Source organism: Chrysemys picta, chromosome 2 (genome assembly GCF_011386835.1).
Source record: "Chrysemys picta bellii isolate R12L10 chromosome 2, ASM1138683v2, whole genome shotgun sequence".
NCBI classification, from domain to species: domain Eukaryota; kingdom Metazoa; phylum Chordata; order Testudines; family Emydidae; genus Chrysemys; species Chrysemys picta.
In genome coordinates this window covers 262310634-262334489 of record NC_088792.1, presented here as the reverse complement: position 1 = coordinate 262334489, position 23856 = coordinate 262310634, and the positions used below count along the sequence as shown (strand labels likewise).

Below are 23856 nucleotides of genomic sequence, written 5' to 3'. Positions count from 1 at the left end.
GCCATCCAGTCATACACTCATGCACACTAATATTATTCTATACTAAACTTATGCTAAACTATAGTTAAAAAACAAGCTTACTATCCATTCATTCTACTGCATTGTTACAAATGTTGTTGCTGCTTGCTGCTGAAATGGCTTTTCTTGGCAGTATTCTTCTCAGAATTCTAAACAGTCTTTCCAGCAGCTCCTCTGTCCTCGTGTTCAGCCCTCTGATCATCTGCAGTTAGGTCTCACAGCAGCTTCTTTCCAGCAGCTCTTCTTGCTGGCACTTGACTGACTTCTTTGCCTGCTCTCTGATCTCTTTCCACTGTGCTAACTGCCTGCCTTTTATACGGTTAGCTTCTTACTGTACGTTCTCAATATTGGCCATTACATTATTCTTGGACTTGGCACATGCTCAGTAACAGCCTTCAAGCATTCCCTCATCCTTCACCAACATTGGTTCTTGGGCATGCTCCAGACATGCTCAGACTTGTTCAATACTAATAGCATTGTGCATGCTCACTGTTGTTGTTTACCTCAGAGTTATGATTACCTCACTCAACCCCGTTGCCCATGTCCCAGATCTGAACTATTTTGTGTCCATACCTCATTTTACTCTATCCTACTGGGCATGCACAGCCCAGGAATTGTCCAGCTCTGTTCATGTGACCTACATTGTCTAATGGTAAGTGACCTGAAGCTTTCAGTTTGTGAAGTGACTCTTGCTTATTCAAGAGGGAAGCTAGGGACAGAAAATGGAGGTTAAGAATACAAAATGGAGTCAGGGGAACTTCTTCAGTATCATATTCATCACTTGTATAATTCTCTACCTGACATCCTAGAAATACTTATGACTATAAGATAGCTAACTTTCCTCTCCCTTCTTATTCTATTTTCTACTTTAAGTTAAATAAATAATCAGAAAATCTTTGATATGCTAACATTCAGAGTATTACATTATACTCTGTATTTCTGAAGTTCTGAAATAATTCTTACTGTTTGCACAGTAATGCTTTTCATCTTCTAAGCACTTTACTAACTTTCACTTATCAATGACTTCTTAATTCTCAGTCATACCTTTACTCAATCCATTCTGAGCTTTCTCAGTAGACAATTTTTATATTCCCATAATTTTATTTCAAAACTGAATTGTTCCCTGCATTGCAACGACATTACAAGGCTTACGTATAGTTCCATTTTGACATTTTTAAAACAAAGCTTTTTTTTTTGTTCTTCAGACACCAGAAAGCATTTTTTAAAAGTCTTAATGTGAACTATTTCTATCTCTGTGGCTGAATAATTGAAAAATCAATTAATGGATTTGTATAGAACTTTTCAATTTATTTCAATTTACCCCCCAAATGGTGGCTTATTTCAAAATTCGTTAAGCATTAAAAGTAGGTGTTATTTATAATAGAGGTTTTGTCAGATCCTTAATTTATAATGTTAAATAGTTATTTTGCCATTATAACTAAAAAAAAAGTAAATTACTAGAAACCATCACTAAAGTCTAACATAACTTTTCTGTCAATCATAATGTCACAATTTAAAGTCAGAGGGCTAGAATCAGGGCTGCATCTAATTTAAACAAAGGCAATTTCTTGGCTCCCAATAGGCTTTAGTCCTAGCTCTGATGTTTTGTAAGATACTGAATCTCAAGGACCAGATTGTCCACTGCCTTGTGCCTTCTGCAGTCATTTACAAAGTGAGTACAAAGCTGGCATAAAATGCTATCAGATATGAATTGTAGAGTGTCCAGTAGCTTTCCACTTCTTTTGTGCAAGTCTAACTGAGTTTACATAATGCAAGACAGTGGAGAAGCAGGCCTTATACAAGTGACAGATATACCACAGACTAATAACCAGCATGTTTTAGCAGTCATTCCACATATGCATGTCATATAATTTACAAGAGGTAAGGTAAAGAATACAGGAGGAATGACGTTTGAAATGTACCAGTGTTTTAGTTTCAGTGTGCTCTGACTCAGGTATAACATACATTTAATGGGTTACACCTTACATTGTCATCAGGGTGAAGGAAATATATATATATATTTGAAATTTCAGGGCTTTTCTTCAGTCACTCCAATCCATTATATATACTCTGCACATATATTTCTAAGTAGAGTAATTAAAATCTAGGTGATTTAAGTCATTGATTTAAATAATGTCTGTTTAAAACAGCCATAAAACTTCTATAGACAAAAATCAAAATATTGACAATTAAGGCCCTGATCCTGAAAACACTTATGTAGGTGTGTTGTTAGCTCAAATGAATAGTCCCATTGACTTCAATGGTTCTATTAAGGTCATCCATTTGCATAAGTGTTTCCAGCATCAGGAGCTAAAATTATATGTTTCTTAAAATCATTATACCTTCAAAACAAAAGTGCTTCAGTGTTAACAATGAAATATTCAGATTTTCAGTATATGAAGAAAGGCATTGTGAAATTGTTTACGTACAAATGGCAAAATTTTCAAAAATAAGAGCCTAAAATTGTGCTCCTAAAATTGTAAGTGGGCACTAAAAATGGTATTTTCAAAAGTACTTAAGTGACATAGAAACACAGACCACATTGACTGCAAACAGGAAACCCTGATAGAGGAACACAGTCTGGTAGGAGAATGTCAGCCTCCTTGACCTGTGGAAGTTCAATATGCCAGAAGGTGGTGATGTGATGATTCTAGAGGTGTCCAAGGACTGTGAGTCACCTTTTTAACCCCCTGTCTCCAGTGAGAGGAAGATTTGCTTGTGCTTAACTGGATGTCAGCTTCCTGACATTACCAGTCTGTTAGACACTACCCAGTGTGTTAGCTCCCAGATACTACCCAAACAATTTCCTCAGGGATTTCCCTGCCCTTCCTTTGCTTTTCAGGTTAATAATAGGTGCATGCCAGTCCCCAAGCCCACTTGAAGCATTCCCCTATAGTATCTAGCTCCATCACAGGACACTCACAGAAATTACTGGGTAAGCTGTACCTCAGAGGAACAGTGCATACACCAGCTTGTGTGGTTCAAAAATGTATAACAAACATAACTTACCTTTAACAGGCTAAAAACCTTTATGAGACCTAAAGCAATCTCTCAGTGTTTCCAACCAACATATCCAGGATTCCCCTTTCATGAATGCAAAAAGTACTGTCCTTTTTGCTTCCTCAATGAAGGATAAAGGGGTGTCCATTTGCCTTCTTCTTATATACTAAAAGTTCATTGTTTTGTCCCCGGAGTCAAGATGAGACACCCCCCCCCCCACACACACACACACACACTCCATGGTTCGTTCCCTCAATGTTGCCTTCACATCCTCATGTTGACTCCGTATACAAAAGGGGGCTTCCATTGTGTTGGCTTACGATGCTTAATCTACATGGCCGAGAGATAGAGATGATTCAGCATTCTTTGTCTGACCCAAAACCTGTTTGTCAATTCTGCCTTGGACACAGATTTTAAAAACACATTTTCAGTACATATATACAACTTCTTAAATAGCATCTGTACATACATCTCACAATGATTATGAGAATCAGTATGATATATGCTTTGATTAGTTTCCTCACTTGACCCTTTTTGGATAAACACTACAAAAGCAATGTGCTGGGTATAGTCAGTTTATCAACCTTGTCAGGTGTTACTGTTACAGAACAGTAAACCCTTTGCCAGTTGACACTTAGGGATTCTTAGGGTCACAGGTGTTGCACAAGCTATCTGGTTTTCATTTTTGAGCCTGAATTTGTAGTGGTTTCACATTAAGAATGTTAATGAGGCCATGGATGCTTCTTTCTCAGAGTAGCTGAGCATAGTTAGTGTGAAAATCTTAGTAGAAGAAACTTGTATGTAAAATCTGTAATTATATTAAGATTTAGGAAACAAAGTAAAGCAAGAGATAGAAAACTGACATTTAGCAGTTGAATAGAGCAGGCTGGAAAACAGCAATTCTATTTTGCAAAAAATGTTGAGATTTCAAAATTTGGTTTTGTTCCAATGCAGAACAGAAATGAGCCTTTTTTGGAAATTTTTCATGAAAAAATGAGAGAGCACCTGTTACCCAGGGTCCTTTCAACCCAAAGCTCTTGGTAACTTTACTCTGTGCGAGGAGGTGTCAGGAAATAAATCAGGGGAGACATGGCCGTCCCACCGATAAATGGGTGGCACAAACAGGACAACACAAGAGTGCTTTCAATTAAAGCTAAACTTTACTAGTCTCAAGCACTTACACACATCCCCAACTGGTTAGTAAAACACCCCCAACCCTTGATAATTACCAAATCTGGGTGTGGCTCTCGAGTAGCACAGTGGCAACCCGTCTGCCGGTGGGGAACACAAGATGCATCCAGAGGGAGAGTCCCCAAACGAGTCCTGCCTATCTCAAGCTTTCCCCCCTTATTTATACATTAATAATACAATGACATGTCCCTTAAAGAAAACTTTAAGTAAGCAGTTTCAAGCAAGAGGTTCCTTCTGATTATTGATTAACCAGGTGTGGGTTTTTTCCAGAGTCTGCAGCTATGAGACCCCAATAGACATTCCTGATCTTTTAAAATGCATGTATCAGCAACTTCAACACAATTCTTATCAGGAAGTACGCAGGGTCAAGCTGCCCCTTCCATGGCACCCCAAAACCCCCTCCCCTCCTGCCTTGGTCAAGCTGAGTTTGCTGACTGGCCAATGTACAGCTTGCTGACTAGGTTGCTTTTTAGCAATAAGCCATAATGGTTTTAGGCACTTTACTGGTTTGCCAAAGTCTCCCCGTACACACCCAGAGTAGCTAGTAGTCCAGTAGTGGACATTCACCCACTCTGGTGGAGAAACTTGAACCTGAATGCCCTAACACTTGATTATAGAGGCAGTCTTGTTCTTGTATTGTCTCCTGTTGAAGCTGTTTACTTTGCAGAAATAATTATTTATTCTTTGACCAGAGAGAGAGAGAGACTTGCTTGGAATGTAGAGCACCCAGGAATTTAAATTCCTGGTCTGCCTTGTTTAGAGCAGCAACATGAACTTGGTTCTCCAACATCCCCTAATTCCCAGGTTTTTTTCTGTGTCTGTGTGTGTGTCTGTCTGTCTGCCTCCCTCCCTCCAAACTGGACCTGAGCCACCTTCCTGAAGAAAATTTCAGTGAAACTGACACATTTCTGCAAAACATTTCAGTTTCAATGAGACATCTTTTGATGTAAAAATGTTTTGTCAAAATTTGTAACCAGTTCCACAATTTAACACTATAAAATGGGGAAAAAATTAAGAACTGGCATCACATACTTAAAAATCAGATTTTTTTTTAAATCATGATTTATATTCTGTTTAAAGGATTTTTATGTCCTGTGAAATATTTCTTCTTAGGAAGTATACAAACAAAAAGCAAGGTAACAAGTAAATATCTTTAAAGTGATTTCACCCCTTGACTGTAATCACATAAGAGCTCTCTGAATTTATCTTCAACTAATGCAACTTCTTAGTGGATTGGATAGTTTAGATACTAAAAGCAGATGTATGGTCAACCCAAGATTACAGAGGTGGCTAGGGATGACACAACGAACAGTAAAGTACCTAAAGTATTTTGCTTTTCAGAGTATGTTTAAATAGATTAATTTACAGATCACATATTTTGGATTTAATCTGAACTATTCATTGCAGATCTTTCTTAAATAAAATCTCTTCAACAGAGATCAACTCATCCTGAGATTGATCTCCATTAGTCACATGTTGGTAACATGAAAATGCTGTCTGAGCCCTGTGAAGTTAGGGAGAACACATGCTGAATAATAATACAGCTTCTGCAAATTAAAGAATCATGATGCAAGCCTCCTTTACTGTGCCTGAGATGAACTCATTCTAGCTTTAGTGAGCATGATTTTCAAGTTATTAGAAGAGGAAGTTTATTCTTTAATGTTGTTTTCTTATTTAAAAGGTGGCAGTCTTTTTGTTTCTGATCCATTGCTCCTGAACTACATTGGCAAGCTTATAAATCAGCTCACCAACCATACATAATTTATTTCAGTAGGTAACTGACTGTGCAGCATAGAATACAAATATGTTTTGAACAGTGTTTCTGTGCACTGCATACTTGACCAGGTTTTAAACTTACACAATGCATGCAGCTTTCTTTATTCTCTGTCTCCCTAATTTGCTCTCTGAATAGCTATAACACAAATATACAAATTGTACAATCATGGACATTGTATATCAAACATCAACTAAATTTATAATCCTAAAAATATCAGATGCTTTAAAAATAATTACTTTTAAAAAGGTGGTATTTTATAGAGAATTATCCATGCAGTTGAGCCATCTGAAGGTAACTGAAAACATCTGCTAGAAAGAAATTTTAGTTGATACCATATATTGAATTCACATGTTGACAGTAAAGTTCAGACAGTAATGAATTTTGCAAGAAATTATATTGTTTTGCTGTCTCTCTGGCATCATATGACAGTGTCCTTGCTCTGAAATAATGTGACACAAATTGACACACCTTGTATAGCAAAATGTTACTTCCTTTTCTATCAAAAAATCAGTGGAAACCCCAAGTTGTCCTTCAATAAGCATTCTTCCAGCTAGCTTGTCTTACATTATGCTATGAGTTGTCATGTGGGGCCATTGATCCAATCTCCACACCCAAAGACAGACACTCATTAAGAAGACAGTACGTTTTACTTCCTCTCCTAGTCATGCAGGGATACCATAATGAGGTTCCTTTTGTTGTTGCGAAGAAGATACATAAGAAGTAGGTTCATGCCCAAATGCACTGTCTGCAGAACATACAGTCTTAAGGCGCGGGCCAATAATTCTTGCAAAGCTGCTGTTTGTTAAGCAGTCAGTTTTAGCTGTGTTGCTGTGTGAATCCCTAAAAGGCTACAGAGGCAAAAGAGCTGTTTCTTGAGACAGGGCAGAAGCCTGAGAGGGTTCTTTGTGTAAATGTTTAGAGACACTACGTGGGCTAGCCACTAGGGGGACATCCTGAAAGGAGGTACAAGTCTGTAAATGGGATATTAAGACAATATTGCATTCAGCCTGACCACAGTGTCCTGGGTCTATGTAATTTGTACTGCTTGCATGCCATTTATTGCCAGCCTTGCTTCAGAATTCAGCAGTCATGTACATTTTATAAATAAATACATTTCACTAAGAAAATACCTAATTCTATGCCATTGTTTTCTGCTTCAACCAGAAGAGTGACACGAAAGCCTTCCCTAAACCTACTACCACTCAGCAGAAAGGCAATAAAATCATTAAAATTCCTGAATTTCTGAACGAAGGAATTATGTACATATATGCTGTCAACTCTACCCTTTTTACATTTATGCCACACACACAGGGTAGTGACCATATCCTGTACTTTGAATTGTCAAACATCTGTGTTTGCTAATCTGGTTGTGTTGTTCACTGTGGTTTTGGCAGATTTAGGTAGTGTTTTATCCCTTTTTATGCCCACATTGTGTTTTTTACATAATTATTTTATGTCCATTATATGCCTTGTTTTATGTGCCCATTCCAGAACAAGCTTCTCAGACATTTCTTTATGAGACACAACAAAGGCAAGCATAGTAGATTAACATCATTTGAGAAACAAAACAAAACAATAGTGTAGATGAAACCACAGGATCTAAATAGTTTGGTCAATATGTGCCCACAGAATAAGAAATACCATATATACCTAATATCTGCTCTAAATCACATGTATATTTGTTTTACGATTTGCAGATTTAATTACATTTAATTCCTTCCCCTGTAGTTTTAAAGCCAGGGCCAGTTCTATTCAGGTTATTCCCTATTCTTTTTGGATTCTGTGGCAAACACTGCAATTGTACAGGATTTTTACTGATCAAAGGTAGCTTCTAAATTAACATAATACAGCACCTTAACTAGGACTTTTTAAAATCACAGAAGCTAAATACCCCAACAATTCCATCTGACTGCACAGTATATATTGCACACTTTGAAGTTAAGGATTATATCACATTTTGGTATGCTTTTTGGTGAAATGGAAGGCATGCAACTTGCCATTTTTTAATAACTGACTGCAAATGACTTAGCACTTTGTTCTATCTGAGAGAGCATGCAATCCAATTTTAAAGTGTTCAGGGTTGGCCTCAATCTCCTCCCTTCAAAGTCAATGGTAAAATATCCATTGTCTTTAGTGGCGGTCAAGTTAGGCCAATGTTCACTGCTTTTAAAAAATCCAATCTTAAATCAAAAGTGGGAGAAAAAAGTATCAGTACTCAAAATTTACAGAGGGGGAACTGAAGCATAGAGAGATTAAGGCCCAGAGTTATCTAGACATGAACACCCACTGATTACAGTGTCTCCCTGGAAATATGTGGCAGTGCTGAATTTGGGAGCAAGTGAACTAGTACAACGTAAGGACATTATTTCAATCCATATTTTTGGTTTTAAAAATGTTAATTAAATTACAGAATATCTAGTATATGTAGCGCTGTATACGAAGTGGTGAAATGAATTAGTTTAAGGGAAGAGATGTTAATTTGTTCTTACGTTTAGGAAAATATTCTATGGTACAAGCTATAGCTATGCTAGAAGAAGTGCTTGGCACGGAACTAGGATGGACTGCCAATGCATTATGATAATGGTGAACAGCTTTATAATTTGCTGAGAATATAAATTGACATGCGAAAAGGGTAAACTATGTGAACAGAATAAGCAATCATTTTCTGCCAGTAGCCATTGCAAATCCTGTCAATTTGTAAAACTACTTAGAGGGAATAATCCCATAGAAATCATAAACTGCAGAGATCAGATGTTGGGAAGGATGAATTTACTTAGAACTCTGCTGACATCAGCATGTGCTTAATTATAGTGATTTTAACCATAACCCAGAACTGTCAGGGATAAAAGTGTTATTGAATAATAGACTTGATGGACAGCCTTAAATAGATATTAGCTCTTTAAACATGAAACTATATGGTGCCGTCATCTAAGGGGCTTGAATTTAGTGTTTTCTTTTATTCTTACATTATACATTTGGAATGCAATTTTCATGTTTTGGGGATTATTAATCTTTTAAATAACACATGGAGATAATTTCTAATACATTTCACTACTAATCAAGTTGGGCATTAGAAATTCTAGTAGCCTATGTTAATCTTTGATTCAAGTGCCCAACCAGGCAGTTTGATTCATTCTCAGATATCAGTCTTACAGTGGTTTTGCTTATACATCTGTATTTAAGGTTATGTCAGAATTTTTATAAAGTGCCATGAGTGTAAGGTTTTATATTTCACCAGTAGCAAATTAAATTGGTACAAAATTGCCCTATGGGCTGTGAATTCCGGTGACACTTTGTTTCTACAGAATTGAAATGAGATTATTTCTATTTAATTTGAATATGGCCAGTCCATAGTATGGATTGAGCAATGCTGGGGATTTAAACAAAAGCAATATTTGGTTCTTGGGCACCCCCTTCAACATTAATTACAGTATTATACAGATAATTAATTGTACTTAAACTCATGTAATCTCTATTTACCAGAGTGAAAAGAATATTGTAACAAATTTGTAATCACGTAGGTCACTTAATGATGGTTACCAAGGTGTCCATCATGATCAACTTTATGGTGACAGTGTGTGGGGGGGTAGGATTCAGCTCCTCTGGCTCCAAAAACACAGATAAGCTTAGAAAGAGGCTTCGGGATGCCCTATGACAGAGTGGCGAGCAGTTCTGACTGTAACCAGTAGAGGTCAGAGTACATACGCATGCTATAAGGCTCCTTATAACATTCAACATATAATATCTACCTGGCTGGAAAACAGTATTTCCTTTTCATTAGAAATTCTGGATTGTCAATTTTTCGTTTCATTCTTCAGTGGAATGAAATATCAGCACTGTGGAATTTCCAATAAAACAGAACAGTCCGTTTCAGTGCTAGCCAGGCATCTGGGTACCTTGGGAGCTGGCCAACAGGCAAGTCAGGCAGACAGCAAGCTGAGCAGTTGGACAGCCAGGTAGCTGAGAAGCCAGGCAACTGGGCAGCCAGCCAGCCAGCCAAGCAGCCCACTTGCTAGCTGGGGGTCTGGGCAGCTGGGCAGCCAGCAGGCCAAGCTGCCAGACAACCAGCCTACCTAGTTTCCAGAAAAAATTCTGATGGAATCAATACATTCCCTCAGAATACAGTATTTTGATTCATTTGAATCAACATTTCCTGAGGGAAAACATCCACTGAAAATGTTTGACCAGCTCTAACATGTACATATTCTAATAATGATATTTATATAAAAAGGGGAAAACCAATCTACTGGGAGTTGGTAGCATTTCAGAGTCACTTTCTACATGTGGGACAGTATCTTATAAGAACATAAGAATAGCCATACTGGGTCAGACCAAAAGTCCATCTAGCCCAGTATCTTGTCTTCCGACAGCAACTAATACCAGGTGCCCCAGAGGGAGTGAACAGAATGAGCAATGGCCAAGTGGTCCATCCCCTGCTGCCCACTCCCAGTCTCTGGCAAATGAATGCTAGGGACACCAACCCTGCCCATCCTGGCAAATAGCCATTGATGGACCTATCTTCCATGAATGTATCTAGTTCTTTTTTGAACCCTGTTACAGTCTTGGCCTTCATAACCTCCTATGGCAAAGAGTGCAACAGGTTGACTGTGCATTGTGTGAAGAAATATTTCCTTTTGTTTGTTTTAAACCTGCAGCCTATTAATTTCATTTGGTGACCCCTAGCTCTTATGTCATGAGAAGGAGTAAATAACACTCCCTTATTTACTTTCTCCACACCAGTCATGATTGTATAGACCTCAATCATACCCCCCCTTGTTGTCGCTTTTCCAAGATGCAAGTCCCAGTCTTATTAATCTCTCCTCATGCCCCTAATAATTTTTGTTGCCCCTTTCTGTACCTTTTCCAGTTCCAATATTTTTTTTTGAGATGGGGCGACCACATCTGCACACAGAATTCAAGATGTGGGTGTACCATGGATTTATATAGTGGTGATATGATATTTTCTGTCTTATTATCTATCCCTTTCTTAATGATTCCCAACATTCTGTTTGCTTTTTTGACTGCCGCTGCACATTGAGTGGATGTTTTCAGAGAACTATCCACAATGACTCCAAGATCTCTTTCTTGAGTGGTAACAGCTAATTTAGACCCCATCATTTCATATGTGTAGTTGGGATGATGTTTTCAATGTGCATTACTTTACATTTATCAACAATGCATTTTATCTGCTATTTTTTTGCCCAGTCACCCAGTTTTGTGATCCCTTTGTAACTCTTCACAGTCTGCTTTGGACTTAATTATCTTGAGTAGTTTTGTATCATCTGAAAATTGTGCCATTTCACTGTTTACCCCCTTTTCCAGATCATTTATTAATATGTTCAATATCTTCCATAGTAGACTGGGATTAATTGTCATTTGTTTAAGGAAAGTTAGCAAGATAATTGGTGCCTTGAACCGTTGGAAAATACATTTAGATTTTGATACATGAACTAATGTCTTTAAGGGGAAATGTGTAGCAAAAAACAGGAAGGATGGTATAGTGGTTCAGACTCTAGTCTGGGACTTGAGAGACTGGGATTCAATTTCCTCCTCTGCTACAGACTTCAAGCATGATCTTGGTTAAGTCATTTATTCTCTCTGTGCTTCAGTTCCCCATCTGTAAAATGGTGACAGTAGTCCTTCCCTCCCTCATTTGGGTGTTGTGAGCATAAATGTGTTAAAGATTGTGAAGTGCTCAGGTACTACTGGAATGGGAGCCATATAAGTATATGCGATACATAGTAAAAAACCTTCAGACTCAGCAGTACTAGCTTAGGCAATAGAAAGAGGGACTAATACCCCAAATTGCTATAACAAAAGCAAAACCATGCTTATCATAAGCAAAAAAGAAGGTCATGTGATTGTTTTGTATATGTTTAAAAATTGAAGTTTTTGCAATTCTAAGAAATTTTTAAGCAAAAACATGCGGAGGCACCATGGAGATAGTCAAATTGTGCGAGCTAGAAAGAGAACAAGAACTTTGTTCTAAAAGCCCGTGTCAGCTGCAGGTGGTGAGTAAATAGGATTGGATGGTGTCACTTTCTGTTATTTAGTTATTAATGTTTTGCTAAAGATAGACAGTAGTGTTGACTCTATGTGTTACTTTTTAAAATTAACATTAAACAAGTGGATGACAGATTATTCTATATTTATTTAACACACATCTTAAGTCAAAGCTATAGTCCGAAAAGTAACATTATTTCCTAAGTCGATCGTGTTTGGTTCTTGGCTGCCCATGGGTATGCTCTCCAACTGAAACTTGTAAGATCAGATAAGGGGCCTCCATTCTGTGTAGCAAACTTTTAACAGGAGACATCTCCAGGAGGTTTTAAAGCACCTGTTGAAGCATTTTCACACTATGTCCGATGGAGAGAGAGGTCACAAAAGAAGGAGCTTCAAATAGGTGTGGAAAATATCCTAAAAATTAAAGGAACATTTTCCATTGTTGGATAGTTTGTTTGGGGAAAGTTTTTAAAATAACGGTTTAAAAGCCTCCATCACAAAATAATAAATTCTTAGCCTTTTGGCTAAGATCCACTTTAGTTTAACAATTTTATAGTTTAATAGTTTTCCAGTTGAATAATTTTTTTAAATCCAGTCGGAAGCTGGAACAGGGCAAGGTCTTTGAGGTGACATGCGAATGGGACGTCAATAACCACTTCCTCCCCAGTGGCAGCCTCACCTGATTTGCCACCTGGAGAAACAGCCACAGGGCTTGGCTCAGTTGTGTCCCGCAGAATGGAGCCATCCATCAAGGGACTCGGGCAAGCAATGAAGAAAGTGCGGTTATGCCAATGAGGTATTACCTCACATCTTGTGTAGCTGCAAGCTCTATTCCAGAGCCTGGCAGCTGCACCACAACGCCATCTAAGACCGCCTAATCAAGGCCAACATCATTACTAACGAGGAACAGAAGGGACCCTCATGGTGGATGTCACAGTAACTCTTGAGAACAGTACCCTGGCCTTCCACGACACCCCCCCCCCCCGGGTCGATGTCTTGATAGGGAGGGGTTACAAGGTTAAAATACATGTGCTGATCGTCAGTGCCCTGGGTGCATGGGATTCCAGTAACAAGCAAGTGTTACGGGAATGCAGAATCGGTCAGCGCTTTGCCCAGCTGATGTGGTGGTTCATGCTGTCAGACACCATCAGGTGGTCAAGGGACATTTATTTAGAACATATCAATGGACATCAGCAGTATAAGGAAAAATGAGCTAGAGTGCCAATGAGAACCAAAGACAGTTATTAGTTATTAACAAAGTAGCTGAAATACTTCTCTAATGGATCATATTTATTGAGGGACAACTTACCCTAAATTTTTAATTAATGAGGGATAATTTACACTCATAGCTATATTTATTTTCCACAAGCTACTCCTAGTATAACTATCCATGAGTGGTATATCTAAGTATTTGGATACTAATATTTAAACTGTATTGTTAAATTTATAAACTCTAATTTAGGATATTGCAGTTTATGTACTATATGCAGTTTATGATTTCTTTAAAGCAAATTTTGGATAATTTAAGCATTATACTCAGATGAATAGAAATGTTTTCATTAATCTGTGCTTTAGATAATTTTAACATAAGCTTTAATAAAATCAGTTCCAACTGCCCTAAAGCCATGAGGGAGATTCTTGAAGGACCATCTCCATACTTTACCATCTTTGGCAAGACACTACCAGTACTCTGCAAGGATGACTTTAATTGGGACAATCAGATTTGTATATGGCATCCTAGCTATTTAAAATATTTACTGATGCTGAGCTCCCCTGAGGGGATTGATGGCGATTTTAATCCTGAGGAACTTTAGTGAAAACCAAGGCTAGTGAAAACCAAGAACACATCCCCAAGCAATGATGGCATCCACTATGACTTGTTGAAAAATTGGGAGCTGGGATGTTTTGTGCTTGTGACCATAGGCGCCGACTCCATAGGTGCTCCAGGGCTGGAGCACCCACAGAGAAAAATTAGCAGGTGCTTAGCACACACCGGCAGCCAAGCTCCCCCAATCCCCTGCACTCCTGCCCGCTGGTGGCTCCCGCTGATCAACTCCTCCCCCTCCCTCCAGTGCCTCCTCAGGGGGGGAGTGGGGATGGGGAGGGGTTGGAAAGAGATGGGGTGGGGGTGGAGCAGAGGTGGGAAGAGGCGGGCAGGGTGGGGGCTTACGGGAAGGGATGGAGTGGAGGTGGGATTTGTGATTGAGCATCCACAGGGAAAATTAGAAACGGGCACCTGTGCTTGTGACCATTTTCAACAAGTACAAACAGTTCGGCTGTATTCCTAGCACATGGAAGACAGTAATGACTATACTAATTTCCAAGAAAGGGGAACCTGGCGATCCTAGCATCTGGAGCCCATCTCCTTGTGTTCTGTCATCTATAAACTCTATGCCACATGTATTTTGGCCCAGATCACACAATGGGCATTGAAGGAAGGGTCTGTCAGTTCACAGCAGAAAAGTTTTATGTCTAATGAAGGCTGCTACAAGCACATCTTCATTCTTCAAACTGTCCTCCATACTGTAAGAACAAAGAGGCAGCAGTGTACAATGGGATGGCTCAACCTGCCAAATACCTTTGGCTCGATGCCCTACCAACTTATCATTTCTACCCTTGGAGAGTTCAAGTTGCCGACTAAGTTCCTTCAGCTGATCCAAGAGCTGTATGATAACTGTGACACTACCAGCTGTTCGGTGGAAGGTGAGACCCCAGCAGTGACTATCTGCTCTGGTGTGAAGCAAGGCTTCCCCGTGAGCCCCATCATCTTTAATCTGGTGATGGAGCTGCTTATTAGGATAGTCACACAGGGTTTAGACAGATTCAGCCTCTGTGATAACAAAAAGAACATTCTGGCATATGGCGATGACTTTGTGCTCATCACCGATGACCCCAACAGATGCTTGCTCCAACATATGCTTAATGCCACCACCGACGGCTGGATGGGACTCTGCTTTAATGTGGGAAAGTCTGCATCCCTTCATGTTGACAGCCAGAAATGACAGTAGGCTTTGCCAGCAGTCTTCTCAATCCAAGGAGAGCCTATGACTCACTTTGATGATGGAGAGATACCAGCATCTTGGTATGCCTTTAGGTTTTTGTGTGAGTCAGACCCCAGAGGATACCATTGTGAGTATTGTGCAAGATGCAGTTTGGCTGAACTCATCACTGTTGGCACTGTAGTAGAAAATCAATGCCCTTAACACCTTCCTGATCCTCTTTATTTAATTTGTCCAAGGGAGACTGGCAGTCACCAAAGATGTATCACCTGGCTGGTCAAAGAGTGGATGCATCTTCCACAGACGGCCAGCAACAAGGTGATGCACATTTCCCACAGGCAAGGTGATGCTGGCATTCCCCTCAGGGGTGACCTCTGTCACTCACACTTTCTACCTTCTGACCTGCCTGGACTTAGTGGTAAGGAGCTTTGCAATCAGGGGTCATTAGGAAAAGAATTGCCAGGATCCCAACTAGCCATGACATTGCTTCTACTTGAGCGGGTTGTTGGAGGGAGAGTTCAGACAAGAAGGAGGAGACTTTGCCTCACTGTGGACCTGTGCCTGGAACATCCCTTGGCACCTTAAGAGATGCACTGACTTCCAGTGGCCATCGTGTGAGGAGCAACAGGAACTGAGAGTCCTGGTCCTTCAAGCATCACATGAATGGCCATTGTCATCCCGCAAGCAAGGACGAAGCTTAAGGCTGTCCTGAAGAAAGCTGTCTGAGCAAAGTATATCAGAGACCTGAAGAGGAAACCAGATCAAGGCAAGGTCTTTGAAGTTACCTTGAAATGGGATGCCAGCAGCCACTTCCTTTCACAAGGTGACTTCACTCACTTTGTGGATTGTCATTTCATCCACAGGGCACACCTCAACTGTGTCCTAATAGATCAGTCTGACACAGCAACTGCGACAAGCAATGCTGGACCTGTGGATATGAAAATGAAACTCTGCCCCATGTCATGTTCTGCTGTAAGCCCCATTCCAGAGCATGACAACTTTTCATAGAATCATAGAATATCAGGGTTGGAAGGGACCTCAGGAGGTCATCTAGTCCAACTGCCTGCTCAAAGCAGGACCAACACCAACTAAATCATCCCAGCCAGGGCTTTGTCAAGTGGGGACTTAAAAAACCTCTAAGGATGGAGATTCCACCACCTCCTTAGGTAATCCATTCCAGTGATTCCTAGTGAAATAGTGTTTCCTAATATCCAACCTGGACCTCCCCCACTGCAACTTGAGACCATTGCTCCTTGTTCTGTCATCTGCCACCACTGAGAACAGCCGAGCTCCATCCTCTTTGGAACCCCCCTTCAGGTAGTTGAAGGCTGCTATCAAATCCCCCCTCACTCATCTCTTCTGCAGACTAAATAAGCCTAGTTCCCTCAGCTTCTCATCGTAAGTCATGTGCCGCAGCCCCCTAATAATTTTCTTTGCCCTCCGCTGGACTCTTTCCAATTTGTTCATATCCTTTCTGTAGTGGGAGGCCCAAAACTGGATTCAATACTCCAGGTGTGGCCTCACCAGTGCCGCATATAGGGGAAGAATCAGCTCCCTTGATCTGCTGGCAACACTCCTACTAATGCAGCCCAATATGCTGTAAGCCTTCTTGGCAACAAGAGCACAACGTTGACTCATATCCAGCTTCTCGTCCACTGTAATCCCCAGGTCCTTTTCTGCAGAACTGCTGCTTAGCCAATCGGTCCCCAGTCTGTAACAGTGCATGGGATTCTTCCTTCCTAAGTGCAGGACTCTGCACTTGTCCTCGTTGAACCTCATCAGATTTCTTTTGGCCCACTCCTCCAATTTGTCTAGGTCACTCTGGACCCTATCCTACCCTCCAATGTGTGTACCTCTCCCCTCCACCCCCCACAGTTTAGTGTCATCCGAGAGACACTATTTTGCCACAACATCATGCAAAATGGATTCATTAAAACAATTCTGGCATCATTGGGAACAGTTATGGTTAACTCATCTATTCTGGACTCCAACTGCCACCTAAGACCAAATGTCGTGATCACTGACAAGGAACAAAAGCTGATCATCATAGCTGATGTGATGATCCCCTTCGAGAACCAGATCGCTGCCTTCGCTGAGGCACGAGAATGGAAACTGGAAAAATATGCCCCCTTGGCTGACACCATGAGGAAATGGGAATACTCCACTACTGTTCATGAGTTGATTGTCGAAGCAATGGGCACCCCAAGAACAAGACTGTGTTCTGGGACTGTAGGTTGCCCAGATGCTATGCCAAGCTAACGTGGTGGTTGACGGTTTCCGATGCCATACATTGGTCGAGGGACATATATATTGAACACATTACTGGACGCTGCCAATATGAAGATAATATGATCCAGAACACTAACTGTGGAGTGACAAGACTGAAAGATTCTTTGAACTGATTTAACTAACTAGCGTATTTTTCTATGTTATATTCTTACCACTAACCCTTGTCTGTATTTTTTACTCTGGGCAATTATCGGCTCATACAATTTTTCTTTTTTCTTTTCTTCTTTTGCAGCATATTATCATTTCTGATTAACATGAATGTTCAAGGCCAAGCTATTTATAATTTGTATTTAACAATTTATGTTTCTATAATTTTTAAAGTTTTAATCATTTCCGATTCTTTCTCTCTCTCTCTCTCCACTTATATTAGTATTTTTATTTCCCAAGTACTTTTTACAAGGGGCAAATTTGGCACAATATTACTTTCACTTGTACCCATGTATGCCACCCAATTTTCTCCCTTCTGTTTGAATTGGAGTGGAGGATAGGTTTTATATTATGTTTAGATGCTGCTGTACAGTGGATTGAGTGCTTTGGGAGGTGATTGCTTTATAAACAGTATTTTTTTTTATTCTTCTTAAGTCTTCTAGGGCGGAATCGTGTCCTGCACTAGCGGGCGCTGGACTCCATAATAGGACCTTCCATATTTTATTGATGTTTTTCTACTTATATTTCCATCCGTGTAGACAGCCATGGTAGTTTATTTTATTTATCTTGTGCTCATCATCATGGTATCTAGACGCATTAAAGAAATTAAAGTAAACTTTTGCCAAGAACAGACACAAATCAGATCCAGCTCTGCGATTTCTTGTGGAAAAGTACCCACTGGCCATGGGCCCAAATAAAGATGAAAACAGAGTGAGTAAATGTATCTTGTATCATGCTAAACATCACAAAACTTGCCCCTGTCACATTGCAGGGAGGAGTAAATTTCAGAGCTGTACACCTTCAATGAGACTCCTCTATCATTCTTCCCATTCCAGTTCAGCTATAAAGAGATAGTTTGAGTGTTCCAGCTGATTTCACTTGCTAAAGACAGACAGCAAGAGCCTTGTGGCAGCAGTATTGTGAAGACTGGGGTTCAGCACAACAGAAAAATGCCATCAGGTAGCATGGAAGAAGAGGAGGTGTTGGAGATACCCAGGGCTAAATATATTTGTAGCTTTCTCTATGACTTCCAATACATTTCTAGGTGCCACTCAAAATGCTAGCATTTTAAGCTCCTTTATGAAATCATAGAATCATAGAATTGGAAGGCACCTCGAGATGTCATCTAGTCCAGTCCCCTGCACTTGTGTCAGGATTAAATATTATCTAGACCATTCCTGACAGGTGTTTGTTTAACCTGTTCTTAAAAATCTCCAATGATGGAGAGTCCACAACCTCCCTAGGCAATTTATTCCAGTACTTAAACACCCTGACAGTTAGGAAGTTTTTTCTAATGTCCAACCTAAACTTCCCTTGCTGCAATTCAAGCCCATTGCTTCTTGTCCTATCCACAGAGGTTTAGGGAGAAAAATGTCTTCCTCCTCCTTGTAATAATCTTTTACATACTTGAAAACTGTTATCATGTCCCCTCTCAGTCTTCTCTTTTCCAGACTAAACAAACCCATTTTTTTCAATCTTCCCTCATAGGTCATTTAATCATTTTTGTCACTCTTCTTTGGACTCTCTCCAATTTGTCCACATCCTTCCTAAAATGTGGCGCTCAGAACTGGACACAATATTCCAGTTAAGGCCTAATCAGTGCAGAAAAGATTGGAAGAATTACTTCTTATTTCTTGCTTACAACACTCCTGCTAATATGTCCCAGAAGGATGTTTGCTTTATTTGCAACAGCATTACACTGTTGACTCATATTTAGCTTGTGGGCCACTATGACCCACAGATCCCTTTCTGCAGCACTCCTTCCTAGACAGTCATTTCCCATTTTGTATGTGTGCAAATGATTGTTCCTTGCTAAATGAAGTACTTTGCATTTGTCCTTATTGAATTTCATCCTGTTTGCTTCAGACCATTTCTCCAGTTTGTCCAGATCATTTTGAATTTTAATCCTATCCTGCAAAGTACTTGCAACCCCTCCCAGCTTGGTATGATCCGCAAACTTTGTAAGTGTATTCTGTATGCAATTATCTAAATCATTGTTGAAGATATTAACCAGAACCAGAACTAATCCCTGCAGGACCCCATTCATTATGCCCTTCCAGCATGGGATGTCTTCATTTTAAAGACTGCCTCTGTCTCATGTTCCTGCTTCATTTTAGCAAGTGAGATTGGCTGGGACACAAGCAATCTTTCCTGAGCACCTCCAGAGTGGCTTCCAATGATCCTTACAGTTGGGTTTCGAAAAAAAAAAAAATGTTGAGCTTCAGCTCATGCTGCAAAGCCTGTGTATTCCCTCAGGCTTTCTTTTGCATGGGTGGATTGAAAAAGGAGAATAGGTTCATATTTCACATATATAACATTTAACTGTAATAGATGGTCAGACACATTTCATAAAAAAGAAGATTGACTTCTTGAACAACAGCGCATGTGAAAACTCCTAGGAGGCTGAATAGTGGTTTGTGACAGTCTTCTGGGTCCTCCTTTAAAGGAATGACTGGATCTGTTATCAAGCAGATCCAACTCTATGTTAACTTCCACAGATTAGTGTACAGCACATTATGGTCAACTGTATCAAACAATGCTGAACAATTTAACAAAAAATCAGCGTGACACTTGACCTCTGCTCAGTGTAAGAAGAGGATTATCAGCCAAGTTATGAATGCAGTCTCCATGCTGTGCCATGCCCAGATCTCAGCCTAGACTGTTAAAAAGAGAAAAAAGATGACAAAATGATTAATCCAAAACATTAACTTGGCAATTTAAATTTATTTTGTTATCAGACATGTTACCTTGATCTGTATAGCTTACATGAGTTTAAGGCTATAGAGTGTTGCAGAAAAATGTTGATATTCTAAAAAGTTAACACACTTTTTGTCTTTGCATAACTGCGCCCAGATAATACTTTTTTTTTGCCAGCTATGGAAGAAATAATTCTGTCACAGTTCTTTCTGCAGTAATACAGTAATTATATACCAGAGATTATTTTGATTTTATAATATGATAAAGATTGTCCCTAAGGCAAACCAATGGAGCTCTTCAGTGGTACCCTTGTGAGGACAAGAACCCGGATCAACACAATTTTAAATGTGAAAAATTTTGTTCTGATTGTTTTGAAATATTTCACTTTATAGTTCTGATTCATTTTGAATTTACATTATACAATATTATTTTAATATTATAAATTTATTACCTATATGTTATACATGATGTTAAATGATTTAATATAAAATTGAAGATGAAATGAATCAAAATGATAAAGTCAAAATTAAATGTTTTGATCCCCTTGAATAAAAATTTTCAGAATTTTCATTTTGTGGCAAACTTCAAAATTTCAGCTTTTTGTTAAAATTTAGAATTGGAGGGAAAAAAGTCAAAATTTCCCATAGAACAGAAATTCCAGCTCTAGTTGTTATATTTAACTTACAAAATACATTTCTTCCAAAGAGTCACATGCAGCTATTTACTAGTTAAGACTTCATGACTGTTTAAAATAGAATCATATTCACTCTGCCAAACACAAAGCCTGAATAGTTTCAATACAGGTAATAGAGAGGTATTTGAATTGGAAGAGGGATGCGTAGTGTCTGAATGTAAGATGGTAACTTTGGCTGGAATAAAATACTGGCCAACAGAGGAATATCTGTGTGTTTAGGAATGAACAAGACATGAACCACCTGGAGCCCATGTATAACTCTCATTGTAATTAATGGGGGACTTCTGAGCATGAATCAAAACATAATGTAGAGTGTCAAGAACAAAGCATGGTCCAGTAGTTAGGGTACTAGCCTGAGACTCTGGAGTCCTGGGCTAATTCTCTGCTGTTCCATGAACTTTCTGTGTGATCTTGGGCAAGTCACTTAGCCTCTCTGCACTGTATTTTTAAAGGTGTTTAGGCAGCTAAAGATGCAGGCAGGCACTTGGTGGTATTTTCAAAAGTGTTTAGGTGCCTAACTCCCAAATGGCACCTAAGTGCTTTTGAAAATCCCACTTGCAGTATATCTGTATCTCAATAGGCACCTAAATACTTTTAAAAATCCAGCCCTGTGTGCCTCTGTTCCCCATCTGGAAAATGAGGATAATAGCACTTCCTTACCACAGGAGTTGTGTGGATTAATACATTAAAGAGTTGAGGTGTTAAGATACTATAGTACAAGGTACACAGTACCTTGGATAGACAGTGTACCCCTTGTGCGGATAGTATACAGAATGTGTCTCTTGATTCCATTTGTTAGGGAAACACAGACACTTGTCATAGGTTTACCATTCATGAGTTACAGATCATATTCATTCATGGAATAAAAAGGCATATTCATTGTCTCAATGAGTTACACATATAGTATCTGAATAAGAGCATGTTTAGAATAAAGCTTTTTTTTCCCTCTTTAAAAATAAGGATTTTTATCAAACTTCAAAAATAAAAGAACTCCACGTCTTCAGCACTGATGGTATTTTCTGTCTCCCCTCCATTAATTATTTTTATTTCATTTGTCTTTTATGACTCAGGTTATCTGGAATGAATATACCCCCTCCAATTATCAGCAACAAAAACTGGCTCAGACTTCATTTTGTAACGGACAGCAACCACCGATACCCTGGATTTAGTGCTCCCTATCAAGGTATATTTAATTAAAACCATTTTTCATTCCAGAATGTTAAAAAAGAGGGGTAGGGGTTGTAAACATTACTGCATTTCACATTGAGAGAAATGTGCAAATCTATTATAAATGAATAGTTCAAACATGCATAAATGATCATTCCCCTGCTGTGGGAACAACATGGTCTTTATTAAATTACAGTATAGACCAAAGTAGATAGTTTCTGTGCAAACGTTTAGCATTTAAGAGGAATCTGGAATTCTGAAAGGTAGTGTATAATTGATACTAAAACAACACTTCTATCTTAAAAGTACATCACCCACTGTTCAAAATGATATAATAGTGCATGTTTGTAAAACCGTGTATAAGAACTGCATACTAAATGGAAATTTTATCAAGTACATTTCTGTGTGCACTGTGTTTATTATTGAGGGTTTAATTAACCTTGTTAGGATCCTTATCCACTGCTTTTATGAACAAGCATAATTTTGAATAAGTAGAGTAAAAGTATCTGAGGCATTAACTTGGGCATCTCACTGTTTGGAACAAGATAATTATAAAGATGAAGTACTAATGAAAATGTAGCTTCTATAATGTTTGGTAATAGTATCTGCTTTTTCACAACCCACTATTGTAAATAATATATTTACAGTTTCAACTGGTCTTCAGGGAACAGTAACCCTTGTTATAGATACATTTTCCATTTATCTGTTTAGAGAACTTTCATATAGGATGAGCAAAAGGATTTTAGCTGCAGTATCTTTTTTTACAATTTTTATGACAACCCTACACATAATTATGCCTGGAAGAAAAGTTACCCATGTGCATAAGTGTTTGTGGGATCAAGCCCCATCTATTTGATTTTTAGATGAGCCTTATATTGCAACTAAACTAGGATAAAGCTATACATATTCCTGAAATACAGTGTGTTTGGACAGGTAGTTTATTATTGGAAGCCTTTTGTAACTTTGCGTGGCAGCCTCAGATACCATGCCTCAGATACTCAAGAATAGACAGACTTGAATCTGACTTGCAGTTCAGCAAACTAGAATGTGCATCCTGGTCTGTTCCAGGTTATGGATCCCTGGCGTGTTTACTCTAATTGAATTTAGGTCAAATGAGTATTCAAAAGAGGAAAGAAAAAATTGACAATAAAAATAATTTGAGAATTATATTCTCTAGAAAATGCAAGTTTTCTTTAACAGTGTTATACAAAAAAAATATTTTTATATCGTCCTTCATAGCAAAAATCCCTCTTTACTGTAAACTAGCTAGCTCATGGGACTGGTAATAGGATATGATGGAGTCTTTCACAACTAGGTCACTAGACAAAGCCAGTCCTAGGTTGGTAGTGATGAACTATCTGATCATTGATTTGGTGGCTTATGTAGAATGAGATGACTTGGTGCTCTCCGTCCAGTTTTCAAGTGGACGTGTGTCCATATGAAAAAAACGCAACACAGCTGACACCCTTGTTGGCATTGTTGGTAGAGATGCCAAGGAACAAATGAACAAGGAGAATGAACTGCTGTCTGACTTCTAGAATTGTTCCCACCACATTGTGTTTGAGGCACACGGTGAATGTGCATATGAAATCTGAACATGCTGAATTTCTATCATTCCTCTTTATCGATTAAATGGTGTGCTTCACTTTCTAATGGTGACAGTCTGGAATCCTTTACAAATGATAAAGTTCACTTTAAAAGCAGAATAGAAAAACTAAACCAAAAATTATAAAGAGAGGTTCCCTTAAAAATTCATCGGCTGTTCTCACATAGTGAGATCTGAAATAAGTAGTTCCCCATACCTGAGAGAGGAAATGCTTTATAAACTTAGGGGTGGAAAGAGAGAGGACAGGCTGTCAGATAGAGGGAGAGAA

At 39.0% G+C, this 23856-nt stretch overlaps 1 protein-coding gene across 2 annotated transcripts in view; it reads left to right on the top strand.

Annotated features, from left to right (window-relative positions):
* CSMD3 (CUB and Sushi multiple domains 3) overlaps positions 1-23856 on the top strand; it is a 1168516-nt gene that overhangs the window by 357662 nt on the left and 786998 nt on the right. For both annotated transcript variants that reach the window (XM_005287288.4, XM_008168301.4), the window contains exon 6: positions 21886-21998. In XM_005287288.4, coding sequence (XP_005287345.2) covers positions 21886-21998 — 113 coding nt within the window. The remainder of the gene's footprint in view (positions 1-21885; positions 21999-23856) is intronic.